This window comes from Halichoerus grypus, chromosome 7 (genome assembly GCF_964656455.1).
Source record: "Halichoerus grypus chromosome 7, mHalGry1.hap1.1, whole genome shotgun sequence".
NCBI classification, from domain to species: domain Eukaryota; kingdom Metazoa; phylum Chordata; class Mammalia; order Carnivora; family Phocidae; genus Halichoerus; species Halichoerus grypus.
Window position 1 is genome coordinate 95,205,903 of NC_135718.1, and position 16,263 is coordinate 95,222,165.

At 42.2% G+C, this 16,263-nt stretch overlaps 1 protein-coding gene across 5 annotated transcripts in view; it reads left to right on the plus strand.

Annotated features, from left to right (window-relative positions):
• The window catches only part of PLD5 (phospholipase D family member 5), a 394,256-nt gene that overhangs the window by 343,124 nt on the left and 34,869 nt on the right, over positions 1–16,263 (plus strand). For all 5 annotated transcript variants that reach the window (XM_036115777.2, XM_036115778.2, XM_036115780.2 and 2 more), the window contains one exon: positions 13,564–13,761. In XM_036115777.2, coding sequence (XP_035971670.1) covers positions 13,564–13,761 — 198 coding nt within the window. The remainder of the gene's footprint in view (positions 1–13,563; positions 13,762–16,263) is intronic.

A 16,263-nucleotide genomic window follows, 5' to 3' on the forward strand; every position in this document is an offset into this window, starting at 1 on the left:
TAATACCCTCCAGGTCTCAAATGACAAAATCTCATCCCTTTTTATGGCTGTGTACTATCTCATTATACATACATTAAACATACATATGTATATATATACATATATGTAAGTATATATGTATATATATAAAATTACATCTTCCTTATCCATTCATCTATCAGTGGACACAGTTTGCTTGCATATCTGAGCTATTTTAAATAATGCTGCAATAAACAGGGATGCATATACCTTTTCAAATTAATGTTTTAATTATCTTTGGGTAAGTACCAAATAGTGGAATTACTGGGTCATATGGTAGTTGTATTCTTAAGTTTTGGAGAAACCTCTATATTGTTTTCCACAGGAGCAGCACCAATTTACATTCCCACCAATAGTGCATGAGGGTTCCTTTTCCCCCTCATCCTCACCAACATTTATCATTTCTTATCTTTTTTTATTTTAGCCATTCTGACAGGTGTAAGGTGATACAGTCTTGTGCTTTTGGTTTGCATTTTCCTGATGAATAGTGATGTTGAGTATCTCTTCATGTGTCTGTTGGCCATCTGTATATCTTCTTTAGAAAAATGTCTATACAGGTCCTCTGTCCATTTTTTTTTTAATTTTTTTATTGTTATGTTGATCACCATACATTACACCATTAGTTTTAGATGTAGTGTTCCATGATTCATTGTTTGTGCATAACACCCAGTGCTCCATGCAGAACGTGCCCTCTTTAATACCCATCACCAGGCTAACCCATCCTCCCAACCCCCTCCCCTCTAGAACCCTCAGTTTGTTTTTCAGAGTCCATCGTCTCTCATGGTTCGTCTCCCCCGCCGATTTCCCCCCCTTCATTCTTCCCCTCCTGCTATCTTTTTTTTTTTTCTTAACATATATTGCATTATTTGTTTCAGAGGTACAGATCTGAGACTCAACAGTCTTGCACAATTCACAGCGCTTACCAGAGCACATACCCTCCCCAATGTCTATCACCCAGTCACACCATCCCTCCCACCCCACCCCCCACTCCAGCAACCCTCAGTTTGTTTCCTGAGATTAAGAATTCCTCATATCAGTGAGGTCATACGATACATGTCTTTCTCTGTTTGACTTATTTCGCTCAGCATAATACTCTCCAGTTCCATCCATGTCGTTGCAAATGGCAAGATCTCATTCCTTTTGATGGCTGCATAATATTCCATTGTATATATATACCACTCTTCTTTATCCATTCATCTGTCGATGGACATCTTGGCTCTTTCCACAGTTTGTCTATTCTGGACATTGCTGCTATAAACATCGGGGTGCACATACCCCTTCGGATACCTACATTTGTATCTTTGGAGTAAATACCCAGTAGTGCAAATGCTGGATCGTATGGTAGCTCTATTTTCAACTTTTTGAGGAACCTCCATGCTGTTTTCCGGAGTGGCTTCACCAGCTTGCATTCCCACCAACAGTGTAGGAGGGTTCCCCTTTCTCTACATCCCCGCCAACATCTGTCGTTTCCTGACTTGTTAATTTTAGCCCTTCTGACTGGTGTGAGGTGGTATCTCATTGAGGTTTTGATTTGGATTTCCCTGATGCCGAGCAATGTTGAGCACTTTTTCATGTGTCTATTGGCCATTTAGATGTCTTCTTTGGAAAAATGTCTGTTCATGTCTTCTGCCCATTTCTTGATTGGATTCTTTGTTCTTTGGCTGTTGAGTTTAATAAGTTCTTTATCGATTTTGGATACTAACCCTTTATCTGATATGTCATTTGCAAATATCTTCTCCCATTCTGTCGGTTGTCTTTTGGTTTTGTTGACTGTTTCCTTTGCTGTGCAAAAGCTTTTTATCTTGATGAAGTCCCAATAGTTCATTTTTGCCCTTGCTTCCCTTGCCTTTGGCGATGTTTCTAGGAAGAAGTTGCTGTGGCTGAGGTCGAAGAGGTTGCTGCCTGTGTTCTCCTCTATGATTTTGAGGGACTCCTGTCTCACATTTAGGTCTTTCAACCATTTTGAGTCTATTTTTGTGTGTGGTGTAAGGAAATGGTCCAGTTTAATTCTTCTGCATGTGGCTGTCCAATTTTCCCAACACCATTTGTTGAAGAGACTTGTCTTTTTGCCATTGGACATTATTTCCTGCTTTGTCGAAGATTAGTTGACCATAGAGTTGAGGGTCCATTTCTGAGCTCTCTATTCTGTTCCATTGATCTATGTGTCTGTTTTTGGCCAGTACCATACTGTCTTGATGATGACAGCTTTGCAATAGAGCTTGAAGTCCGGAATTGTGATGCCACCAGCTTTGCTTTTCTTTTTCAACATTCCTCTGGCTATTCGGGATCTTTTCTGGTTCCATACAAATTTTAGGATTATTTGTTCCATTTCTTTGAAAAAAGTTGATGGAATTTTGATGGGGATTGCATTGAATGTGTAGATTGCTCTAGGTAGCATTGACATCTTCACAATATTTGTTCTTCCAATCCATGAGCATGGAATGTTTCTCCATTTCTTTGTGTCTTCCTCAATTTCTTTCATGAGTATTTTATAGTTTTCTGAGTACAGATCCTTTGCCTCTTTGGTTAGATTTATTCCTAGGTATCTTATGGTTTTGGGTGCAATTGTAAATGGGATTGACTCCTTAATTTCTCTTTCTTCTGTCTTGTTGTTGGTGTATAGGAATGCCACTGAGTTCTGTGCATTGATTTTATATCCTGCCACTTTACTGAATTCCTGTATGAGTTCTAGCAGTTTTGGGGTGGAGTCTTTTGGGTTTTCCACGTAAAGTATCATATCATCTGCAAACAGTGAGAGTTTGACTTCTTCTTTGCCGATTTGGATGCCTTTGATTTCTTTTTGTTGTCTGATTGCTGTGGCTAGGACTCCTAATACTATGTTGAATAGCAGTGGAGATAGTGGACATCCCAGCTGTGTTCCTGACATTAGGGGGAAAGCTCTCAGTTTTTCCCCATTGAGAATGATATTCGCTGTGGATTTTTCATAGATGGCTTTTATGATATTGAGGTATGTACCCTCTATCCCTATACTCTGAAGTGGTTTGATCAAGAAAGGATGCTGTACTTTGTCAAATGCTTTTTCTGCATCTATTGAGAGGATCATATAGTTCTTGTTCTTTCTTTTATCAATGTATTGTATCACAGTGATTGATTTGCAGATGTTGAACCAACCTTGCAGCCCAGGGATAAATCCCACTTGGTTGTGGTGAATAATCCTTTTAATGTACTGTTGGATCCTATTGGCTAGTATTTTGGTGAGAATTTTTTCATCCATGTTCATCAAGGATATTGGTCTGTAATTTTCCTTTTTGATGGGGTCTTTGTCTGGTTTGGGGATCAAGGTAATGGTGGCCTCATAAAACGAGTTTGGAAGTTTTCCTTCCATTTCTATTTTTTGGAACAGTTTCAGAATAGGTATTAATTCTTCTTTAAATGTTTGATAGAATTCCCCTGGGAAGCCATCTGGCCCTGGGCTTTTGTTTGTTGGGAGATTTTTGATGACTGCTTCAATTGCCTTAGTGGTTATAGGTCTGTTCAGGTTTTCTATTTCTTCCTGGTTCAGTGTTGGTAGTTTATACATCTCTAGGAATGCACCCATTTCTTCCAGATTATCTAATTTGCTGGCATAGAGCTGCTCATAATATGTTCTTATAATTGTTTGTATTTCTTTGGTGTTGGTTGTGATCTCTCCTCTTTCATTCATGATTTTGTTGATTTGGGTCCTTTCTCTTTCCTTTTTGATGAGTCTGGCCAGGGATTTATCAATCTTGTTAATTCTTTCAAAGAACCAGCTCCTAGTTTCGTTGATCTGTTCTACTGTTCTTTTGTTTTCTATTTCATTGATTTCTGCTCTGATCTTTATTATTTCTCTTCTCCTGCTGGCTTTAGGCTTTATTTGCTGTTCTTTCTCCAGCTCCTTTAGATGTAGGGTTAGGTTGTGTATTTGAGACCTTTCTTGTTTCTTGAGAAAGGCTTGGATTGCTATATACTTTCCTCTTAGGACTGCCTTTGCTGCATCCCAAAGATTTTGAATAGTTGTGTTTTCATTTTCATTGGTTTCCATGAAATTTTTTAATTCTTCTTTAATTTCCTGGTTGACCCATTCATTCTTTAGTAGGATGCTCTTTAGCCTCCATGTATTTGAGTTCTTTCCAATTTTCCTCTTGTGATTGAGTCCTAGTTTCAAAGCACTGTGGTCTGAAAATATTCAGAGAATGATCCCAATCATTTGGTACCAGTTGAGAACTGACTTGTGACCTAGGATGTGATCGATTCTGGAGAATGTTCCATGGGCACTAGAGAAGAATGTGAATTCTTTTGCTTTGGGATGGAATGTTCTGAATATATCTGTGAAGCCCATTTGGTCCAGTGTGTCATTTAAAGTCTTTATTTCCTTGTTGGTCTTTTGCTTAGATGATCTGCCCATTTCAGTGAGGAGGGTGTTAAAGTCCCCCACTATTATTGTATTGTTGTCAATGTGTTTCTTTCCTTTTGTTATTAATTGCCTTATATAATTGGCTGCTCCCATGTTAGGGGCATAGATATTTACAATTGTTAGATCTTCTTGTTGGATAGACCCTTTAAGTAGGATATAATGTCCTTCCTCATCTCTTATTACATTCTTTGGTTTAAAATCTAATTTGTCTGATATAAGGATTGCCACCCCAGCTTTCTTTTGGTGTCCATTAGCATGGTAAATGGTTTTCCACCCCTTCACTTTCAATCTGGGGGTGTCTTTGGATCTAAAATGAGTCTCTTGCAGACAGCATATTGATGGGTCTTGTTTTTTTTTTCCAATCTGATAGCATGTGTCTTTTGATTGGGGCTCTCAGCCCTATACATTCAGGGTAACTATTGAAAGATATGAATTTAGTGCCATTGTATTGCCTGGAAGGTGACTTTTACTGTATATTGTCTGTGCTCCTTTCTGGTCTATGTTGCTTTTAGGCTCTCTCTTTGCTTAGAGGACCCCTTTCAAGATTTCTTGTAGGGCTGGTTTCGTGTTTGCAGATTCCTTTAGTTTTTGTTTGTCCTGGAAGCTTTTTATCTCTCCTTCTATTTTCAATGACAGCCTAGCTGGATATAGTATTCTGGGCTTCATATTTTTCTCATTTAGTGCTCTGAATATATCATGCCAGGCCTTTCTGGCCTGCCAGGTCTCTGTGGATAGGTCTGTTGCCAATCTAATGTTTCTACCATTGTAGGTTACAGATCTCTTCTCCCGAGCTGCTTTCAGCATTTTCTCTTTGTCTCTGAGACTCGTAAGTTTTACTATTAGATGTCAGGGTGTTGACCTATTTTTATTGATTTTGAGGGGGGTTCTCTGTGCCTCCTGGATCTTGATGCCTGTTTCCTTCCCCAAATTAGGGAAGTTCTCTGCTATAATTTGCTCCAGTATACCTTCTGCCCCTCTCTCTTTCTTCTTCTTCTGGTTTCCCAATTATTCTAATGTTGTTTCGTCTTATGGTATCACTTATCTCTCGAATTCTGCCCTCGTGATCCAGTAGTTGTTTATCTCTCTTTTTCTCAGCTTCTTTATTTTCCATCATTTGGTCTTCTATATCACTAATTCTATTTTCTGCCTCATTTATCCTAGCAGTTAGAGCCCCCATTTTTGATTGCACCTCATTAATAGCCTTTTTGATTTCGACTTGGTTAGATTTGAGTTCTTTTATTTCTCCAGAAAGGGTTTCTCTAATAACTTCCATGCTTTTTTCAAGCCCAGCTAGTATCTTTAAAATCATCATTTTGAACTCTAGTTCCGACATCTTACTAATGTCCATATTGATTAGGTCCCTGGCAATCGGTACTGCCTCTTGTTCTTTTTGTTGAGGTGATTTTTTCATCTTGTCATTTTGTCCAGAGGAGAATAGATGAATGAGAGAACAAATTGCTAGCAGGGTCACAACATCCCCAGAAAATATACACTAAACAAAACAGAAAGACCTGAAACCAGGGGGAAAGAAAGGAAAAGAAAGAAAAAAGAAAAAGAAAAAGATAAAAAACAAACAAAAACAAAACAAAACACAAAAAGACAGAATATGATCAAATATGATCAGGCTGATGCATAGCTCAGTGCCTGATCTATGGTCTGTTAGAAGAAAGTGCCTCCCAAAATTTTAAAGAAAGATAAACTTATATATGTACAAAAATAAGGGTTAATACGATGAAGGGATGGAATATGACTCTAAAGATGAAAATTATAAAAGATTTTAAAAAAGGAATTGATAAGATAAGAAGTTGGTTGAAAAAGAAAGAAGAGGATTTAAAAAAAAAAAAGGGACACAATGTGATCAGGCAGGAGACTAGAACAAAACCATACACTAGAGATTTAGGGTATGTTTTGATCTGTTAGAGGAAACTGTATCTCAAAATTTTAAAGAGAGAACAACTTATATATATATGCCAAAAATACGGGTAACTACTATGAAGGGATAGAATATGACTCTAAAAATGAAAAATAAAAAATGTTTTTTAAAAAAGGGATTGATAAGATGTTGGTTGAAAAAGGGAAAAAGAAAAATTAAAAAAAAAAAGTTAAAAAAAATTAATGTTGAAAGACTAAAGAATCATGGTAAAAAAAGTCATGAATTCTATGTGCAGTATTCCCCTAGTGCTGGAGTTCTGCCGTTCTCATTGGTGGGTAAACTTGGTCTTGGCTGGCTGTTCTTGCTGATCTTCTGGGGGAGGGGCCTGTTGCCATGGTTCCCAAATGTCTTTGCTGGAGGCGGAATTGCCCCACCCTTGCCGGTCTGGGCTAAGTCATCTCCTCGGGTTTGCTCTCAGGAGCCTTTGTTCCCTGCAAGCTCTCCGTACAGCTTAGGAGGACGAGAGTGAAAATGGCGGCCCTCCAATCTCTGCCCCAGAGGAGCTGAGAACTCGGGGCCCCACTCCTCAGTGAACCGCCAGAGAAAAGCAGTCAATCATTTCTCTCTCCTTGGTCTCTGGCCACACTCCGTGCTCACCCAGCCTGTGACCAAGTGTTTCTATCTCTGGCACCTGACCCCGTGTGGAGTCTCCAAACCCAGCAGATCCCTGCGGTGTGCTCCCACGCCGCCCCTCCCGGGGGACGAAGGGGAGTCTCCCCGGATCTGCCGCTTTTTGGGTCCCTGCTGGAGGACCAGTGGCCCAACTGTGCTGTGGATCACGGTTTATGGCAACCCCGAGCTGAGAGCCCATGCCTCAGCTCCGTCTCTGCAGCCTGCTTCCCCATTCTGATACCTGGGAGCTCTGCCGCACTCAGGCACCCCCGGTCTTTCTGTGACCCTGAGGGTCCTGAGACCACACTGTCCCAGCGAGGGTTCCACCCCCCGCTTAGCCACTGGAGCGACGTCCCTCAGCGGAGCCAACTTCTAAAAGTTCCAGTTATGTGCTCCGTGGCTCTATCACTTGCCAGAAGCGGCCGATGGAGGCCCCCTCCCCTGCCATCTATCCTCCTGAATATCAGCTCAGATTCACTTCTCCGCATGTCGTACCTTCCAGAAAGTTGTCACTTTTCTGTTTAGAGAGTTGCTGCTATTCTTTTCTTTGATCTCCTGTTGAGTTCCTAGGTGTTCAGAATGGTTTGATCCCTATCCAGCTGAATTCCTGGGACCAGACGAAATCCAGGTCTACTCCTCCACCATCTTGCTCCTCCCTCTCTAGATAAATTCTTTTTAAAAAAAATTTATTGAAAATGATAAAATTCCCTGGAAACCCAATAACCAGAGCCTTTAATTTTTACTCTCAAGCTGGCTTCCCCATGGGTTGATTTCTAGGGGCCGTTGGCTTTAAAGGTCTGGGCACTGAGTTTCACAGACTCAGGTAATGTAGAGGAGGTCCAAGGAAGGTCACTGCTCCCTCCAGTAGGCCTTCCTTCATGTATAGGATGGACACTTTCACAAACATCCTGCATGTCCAGATTTGAGACTTGAGTGGAGAATTCCACCTAATGCTGGTACAACCACTCTACTTTGTCACTGCCTTGGCCCAAACCTGTAGTCATTCTCCTGCCCCCATAGAGAGGCTTCACCAGCCATTTACATTACCCCATGGTCTCACCTTAATGGACTCCTTTTCCCTGTGGTATCCTGCTTTAGTTATATCCAGTGGCACCTCCTTGTTTCATTATCACCCATTCTTTCCAGCTACTGTGCTCTGCTTCTGCCACCCCCAACATCATCTGATGAAGGCTTAAGTTCAAGACCACCAAGGGCTGACCTTGAGAAGCAAGTGAAAATGTTGTATTTCATACGTTTGAAATAGCCATTCTATTGTGATCATTCTGGCAACAACTACCCACCACAAATGGTGGTGTCCTCACATTTGTCACTAAAGTGTCTGGAATCTGTTGGTCGTTAAAGTAAAATTGTTCACATATAAAGAATTTTGCCACCTCTCCCCTTTGATTCAAACACATTTGTGACCCTTTCAAGCAAGAGTATAGCAGAAGTATCCTTCTCAGGAGGAGCAGAAGAGATCTGGGTCTTGGTATAGCTGCAGCTAACACTATCTGAGCCAGGCACTTAGATAAATGTTGTACATGCATTTTGTTCCATCTGTTCTTCATAGCAATCCCCTGATGCATACCCATTTACAGATGAGGTTCAGTGCAAAGCCCATGGTGGAGTTAGTCTGTCTTCAGAGCTCGTTCTAGAAGATGACCTGCTGTGTCCTGATTAGGTCATATCGAGAGGCTTCTCTCTCATTCATTGGCAGAAAAAGGCTATCAGCATTACCATCCTGGCACCCTTCTAGATGTCAAATTTCACATTAATGCTTACCCAGATTAGTCATGTCATATGATATTAAAGAGTGGCTTTCTTTCTTCACAATTATGAGGAGCTTTCAATAGTGTTGTGACTGCATTTAATATCATTCTACATATTAGGAGAGAGGCAGTGGAGAATGACAGCGGGTGGGAGGGAAGTGGCTTTGTTCCCCAACAACTATTGTTAGCTTTGATCTACCCCCAACTGCAGCAAAGAGGACATAACCTCCACCTGAAAACTAGGGGACATCTATTCCTAAGTAAAAATGTGGACAGGGAAGCATGATGTTCTTATTCAACCTTTAATCGGAGGTCTCCAAACATATGTGTTTGCCATGTGTGAGCAAATAAGCTAAAAACACTAAAGATCTGATGTGGAAAAACCAAAGGACACCAACAAGATCCAAGCATTGTTAAAGTGAATAATGGTCGATGAGTTTGCTTTTTGGTGACAAAAATCAAATGATTCTCTGGATTTCTACTTTCAGTGGTATTCTATCTCTGACTCCACTGGGGCTTGGATAGTGTGGACTCTTTTAAGGCAGTCCACATTCAAAAGACAAGTTCATCTTGGTCTCTGCGCCCCAGTGCCAGTAGGTGCAGGAAGCATGTCTAGAGGACAGTTAGCTCAATGTAAGGCCTGCCACCAATACTGATCATGGAGCACCCTGCTTGTGGAAATCTTGCAAGTGAGTCTCTGGGCATGGGCATCTCTAGGTTTTCTGCTCCCTTGGCACCAGAAGAGAGATTCATGTTAAATTCATGTACTCAGGTTCAGAGGGCATGAGGCTGACCTAGAGCTAGGGCTCCTGAATTCAGAAGGGAACTCGTTTTTGTCTCTGGCCACCATTTACTCATTTCAAAAGCCAGACAATTCATTCAATAAACATTTTCTAAGCAAGTACCATAATCCAGCACCGGAAAAAAAAAAAAATGAACCTGATAATAGTGTCTTCAGAGACTATAGAGCCACTTAAGGGAAACAGACAGACACATTTTTTAAATTATGATACAGTGTAAAATATGCCACATCAGAAATAGGCAGCAGGTATAGTACTAGACAAAGCAGGAAACGGGTTGGCGAGAAAAGGCATCACAGAATTAATAGCAATAGGTACCATGGATTGTATTCTAGTCATGTGCTAAGTGGGGTATTAGCATACTGGTTAGGCATGGAGGCTTCTGAGTTAGACCCAAGTTCGAATCTCAGCTATGTCATTTACCAATGAGCAAATAACTATCCAAGCCTCAGTTTCCCCTGTGTAGAATGGGAATGAACACTATCTATCTGACCCACTATCAAAGTGAAAGTCAGTGAGGCACCCTGTATGTTTCACAGGGCTGCCAAAACAAAATTACATACTTGGTGGCTTAGAAGAGCAGGAACTTACTTAGTCACACTTCTGGAGGCTAGAAGTGTGAAATCAAGGTGTCGGCAGAGCTATGCTCTCCCTGAAGGCTCTAGGGGGAAATCTTTCTTCACCTCCTTCTAGTTTCTGGGTGTTGCGGGCAATCCGTAGCATTCCTTGGCTTGTAGATGTATTGCTCCAATCTCTGTCTTCACATAGCTGTCTCCCTTGTGTGTCTGTCCAAATTTTCCTTTTCTTATAGGGCACCAGTCTTATTAGATTTAGGACCCACCATAATTCAGTATGAATTCATCTGGATTGCATCTGCAAAGACCATATTTCTCACGAAGGTCACATTCACGGCCTCCAGGTGGAAATGAATTTGGGGGGAACGGGTACTATTCAGTGCGGTATACACACCAACTAAACATTCAATAGGAGCTGTCAAAATTATGATTATTATTAAATTTGAACAGCAAAACTTGGAGATCAGTGTCGTCCTCATTAAACAGTAAACTGAAATTTAAGAATTAGGTAATTGACCCAAGCAAATTGCAGGATTAAGATTCAAATGTGCCTTGTCTGAATTTAAAATCAGGGAGGGATGGGATGTCTGGGTGGCTCAGTCGGTGAAGGGTCCGACTCTTGGTTTCGGCTCAGGTCATGATCTCCGGGTTCTGAGATCTGGCCCCTCATCGTGCTCTGCGATCAGCGGGGAGTCTACTTGAGATTCACTCTCCCCCTCTCTCTCTGCCCCTTCCCCTGCTCATGCTGTCACTCTCTTTCTCTCAAATAAATAAATCTTAAAAAAAAAAAAAAAAAAAGATAAAATCAGGGCAGGTCACCAGCCACAGTCATGTAGGAGCCGAGAGGAATTCATCCTCACACACAAAAATTTCTCCAGGCAACACTGGCAGGGTTGATCAAGCATAGAGAAGGGGGTGAAGGTCGGCAGGACATTGATGGCCTGAACCCCTAGAGGACAAGGCTGGAAGACCCTTGTAGACTTTATGAACCAAACCCCCTGTTTGCTGAGAGGAGTAGACAAAGACTGAGAAATGGGAGACTTCCCTAAGGCCTTGTGTCTGGTTGGTGCAAGACTTAGACTTCTGTCTACCATCTTTGGCCTCAGTTTCCTGATGGTGGCCCAGGCAAGACCAGAGAACATGGGCCCCCTGGATGTCAAGGAGGCCCTGATCCTGGGGACAGCTACTTACCCACAGGGAGCCAGATCTCAGCTTCTCCACTCCCCACCCCAGACAAAAACCATGGTTATACCTGCTGAACTAGTATAAAAGTTGAGAAACAGTGAAATGCTCAAGGCTTCCCTGGAGAAGGTAATGCGGCAGTGTTGATTCAACCTGCAAAAAGGTACAAAAGCATGAAGGTCAGATGCAGAGCTGAATATTCCTGAGACCCTGTCAGCAAACAGCAGGGCGGGCTCTGTCTTCAATGTGAAATAAGATTAGCAATCATTAGCAGTTACCCTAGACAGTTTTTTTAAATCTCTGAGATTAGAAAACACATAGGAACATGTAAGTCTTGCACCTGGATCCTGCCAAGGCCCGGGGGCTGAATGCCCCAGCTCCTTCACCCTGTCTTCTGTCTCCACACACAGCCAAGGGGACCTTTCCAATTCACAGCCTGGTCATGCCCCTACCCTCATTGCCTGCTTCCCCATGACCTTCAGCATAAATGTTAAGCTGTTTATCGCAGCTCGAAGGCCCCTGAGGATCTGCCATCCCTGTCCCTACAGTTTTACCCGGAAAAACATATTTACACATGCACACACACACGTTCTCCCTAGCTCACTCTGCTTTAGCCTCCCAGCATTGATTATATCCCCCCACCACGAGCCGCAGTGCCTTTGCGCGTGCCTGACACACCCCTTCTGCTCTGCCTCCACCCGCTTTCTTAACCTCTAATTGCCCTTAATGTGTTTGTACATCCAGTTCTAGGAAGCTGTACTAAAGAGGTACTTGCGCAGGTGCACAAAGATATATGCATAAGGATGCTCATTGCTTTATTTCTTGCATTAGAGAAAAATAGGGCAAGTCCATCAGCAGGTGAAGTAGCATGTATGAATCTATTCTGTAGTCACTGTGGGGTGGTAGAATAATGCCAGGCGAGTATAGATTCATGGGGAAAGACCTTCAGGGCACACTGTATTAGGGAGTCCTAGGGGGTCCTCTATAGCAGGTGATGTCTTCTGTAATCTTGAGTAGAGTGTTCAGTGGGGAGCTGGAAGGCATAGGAGGGGAATTTAACATCAGCAGACCTGGGTGTCCCTAGCACACACCTCCCTGTGTATTCAGATCGCAGAGCAGGTATCCTTGTGCTGTTCTTTTACGACCCACATTTTGCTGTGTCATTTTGATTGACTAAATTAGAAAGCATCTGTAACTTTTACAAAGTGATCCTGGACTCAGATAAAGCCAGTGCTATGTTCCTGGGTGTACTCGATCAAAGGTCAGAAACCTGCATTCAGATTCTCAATCTGTTGCTGGCTAGGTCTCTCACTTGGGGCAAGTATCTTTGCCTGTCTGCCTGAGTTTTCCCTCCCTCATCTGTGCATCGTGGGAGGTAGAGGAAATCCTCTCTGTGGTCTCTTCGTCACAAGAATGCACTGGTGCCTTCCTCTTGAGGCTCGTGTCATGTTCATAGGAGTCACTTATCTGTTAACATATTTTGTATTGTTAACAAATAATTTGTGAGTGCCAAGTCCTAGGTGCTGTTCTGAGCCTTTTAAATGTACTGACCATTCTAAAAGCATCTAGCAGCAGTGTGGAATAAATACTACTAACTCTGTGTTGTAGAAGAAGGAGAATGAGGCCCGGAGATTATGTGTCTTGCCCAACAAAGTCACGCAGCTAGAAAGCCATAGGCCCGAGCACAATTCCAGGCAGTTTGACTTCAGAACCCGTGATCTAAACCATTCCCTGAAGCTGCCCCTAAAACCCTTCCTTTATATTGCTGCATGATTTAAGGATTCATACGAAATAATATTTTAAGAAAATGAATCTGAAGAGCTGATATGAAAAATGGAGGTGGAGGAGTCTGGGTGGCTCAGTCTGTTAAGCGTCTGCCTTCGGCTCAAGTCATGATCCCAGGGTCCTGGGATTGAGACCCCCATAAGGCTCCCTGCTCAGTGGGGAGTTTGCTTCTCCCTCTGCCCTTCCCCCTGCTCATGCTTGTGCTTGCTCTCTCTCTCTCTCTGAAATAAGTAAAATCTAAAAAAAAGAAAAGAAAAATGGAGGTGAGTATGGAAAAGATCCCAAATGCAAAATTGCAAGCCAAAGCTTTCCTTAAATATTGAAGCACTTTCTACTGCATCACTTCTATATCCCATGCTGTGACTATATCTACACACTTCTGAATAACAGCTGCAAGAGAAGTCACCACGACTGCATTCTTGTGCATCTTTTTCCTCTGAAAATAGCATCATCAGTTGTACACACATCGATGCTTTCTATTTTAATTCCACAGATGAAAGAGCTCGGTGTCATCTTCTACAACTGCAGCTGCCTGGTCCTGGACTTACAAAGGATATTCGCTCTGTACAGCTCATTAAAATTCAAGAACAGAGTGCCTCAGACCTGGTCCAAGAGGCTCTATGGCGTCTACGACAACGAGAAGAAATTGCAGCTTCAGTTGAACGAAACCAAATCTCAAGCCTTTGTGTCGGTGAGTCCTTGCCCTCTTGCTCCTCCTTCCTCTCAAGTTGGAATGTTTGAGTGTGATCTGGTGCTGGGCAAACCTGAATTCTAAAGATCAGTTCTGTCCCATCCCTTGAAGAGGTAAGATACACCCGCTCTTAGGCCTAACCATATGCTGTCCCCAGTGATGAGAATAGTAAAGAACGTTAATACTCATTCCAACTCCTGATACTTTGCGTTACCTGTTTTGATCGCCACGGTCCTCTGTTAAGGTAGACCCAGCTTTGTGAGCCTGTCACACACGAAGGTATTGAGGCTTATCTTCCAGCACAAAGACCCTCAGATGGCAGGTGACAAGAGAGGCACCAGCTCCCAGGTCTCCTGACACCGGATCCTATTTTCGATGCCCTACCTCAGTGATTCTCAGGCTTGTTTTTTAGCAATGGAATCCTCCTTTGATGAAACAAATCTGAGGGAACCCCAGTGTGCAAACAGATAAAAGGAAAGCTGTTTGTACCTCACTGAGGCTGAGGGCAGGGCACAGCCTCAGGCCCCTGTCTACACTGAAAACCACCGCCCATCGCCCCGCACCCACCCCCTGCTGCCCACACACCACAGCTGTCCCACAGTGTCACTGGGAATGGGCAATGTGAATATCTGTGCCTATGGCCCTGGTCCCCACACTTTAATTAAGAATTGATTGGGGAGCCTGTTTAAAATGCAGATTTAGAGCCCCCCACCCTTACCCAGGATCTGAGCCACAAGATTGGGGTGAGACCTTAGAATTTTGTTTTGAAGCAGGCTTCTAAATTGATCCTAGTGCTCAGATAAACTTCTTAAAACTGTGCTCCCAATTCAACATGCCGATCCTCCACTGACAACAGTGCTTTTATACCAGCAACTTTTTATTTTATTATGTTATGTTAATCACCATACATTACATCATTAGTTTTTGATGTAGTGTTCCATGATTCATTGTTTGTGCATAACACTCAGTGCTCCATGTAGAGCGTGCCCTCTTTAATACCCATCACCAGGCTAACCCATCCCCCCACCCCCCTCCCCTCTACAACGCTCGGTTTGTTCCTCAGAGTCCATCGTCTCTCAGGGTTTGTCTCTGGCAACTTTAATATTGCCGAAGAGCTTCTCACTGAAAAGGGAGTTCTCTCCTTTTTGCTAATTAAAATGAAAACACAATCTGAAAATTTAGACATGTAGCATTTGAGACAAAAGAGGATGTTTTTTGTCTCAAGGTGTTTGTCTTAACAAATTCATATAAATGTGAATAGCAGAACACAGACTGAAAGATTTTCTTGAAACCAAGCTAAAAAAAATTTTTCTTTCTTTAATACTCAGGAGGCCCGCAGTGCAACAGCAAGGAGCATATTGTATAGGGCATTTTCCGAGCAGAATTATTTCATGTGTTCAATTTCATTTCCTCTCAAGACAACCCTATAAGACAAGAAGGCCAGCTATTATTCTGAATTTGTAGTGAGTAGCCATAAGAAATTTGCCAAACAGTGTCCTAGAGGGGAGGGGGTGGGGGGATGGGTTAGCCTGGTGATGGGTATTAAAGAGGGCATGTTCTGCATGGAGCACTGGGTGTTATGCACAAACAATGAATCATGGAAGACTACATCAAAAACTAATGATGTAATGTATGGTGATTAACATAACATAATAAAATTAAAAAAAGAAAAAAGAAAAAAAGAAAAAAAGAAATTTGCCAAGGAACCCTTAATCCAGAAGGTAACAGGGTGACATGGCACCCCAAGGACACTTACTCAACCAGCTCCAGTAAAACAGATTGAAAGCAGCAAAAAATAGATGAATTATCAGCAGATTTCAGACAATTGCCGGATTTTGAATTTATGGTTTGAATCTTAGAGATAGATGAATGTGGGTTTTGCGTACATTTACATTCTGACGCTTAAAAAGCTGGGGGGAGTCCCTTTTGTTGATCCCAAAATTAGCATACCTGCCCCAGAGAGAAGGCCAGTCCTTTAATAAAACCTACTAAAACGCAGGTCTTTGTATTCTAGGGCAGATTTACAATTTCTTTTTATTAAACAATTTGCCACAAAATAAGTAGAGTTTTGAAACATGCCTCCAGGTATAGTCTTTTAAACTATATAATGCCTATGCTTTCTATTTTTGTTTATTATATTATTTTAATCTATTATTTATTTTCTACTTCCTATTAATATCAAGCCTACCTTTGAATTTCAATTCAACAGATATTAATTGAATACCATTTTTGCAGAGGTATAAAATCTTACAGGTATAGGGGCCTCTGGGTGGCTCAGTCGTTAAGCGCCTGCCTTCGGCTCAGGTCATGATCCCAGGGTCCTGGGACCGAGCCCGGCATCGGGCTCCCTGCTCGGTGGGAGGCCTGCTCTCCCTCTCCCACTCCCCCTGCTTGTGTTCCCTCTCTCACTGTGTCTCTCTCTGTCAAATAAATAAATAAAATCTTTAAAAAAAAAAAATCTTGCAGGTATAAAATAAAGTCAGACCCCTTGCCATTGGAATT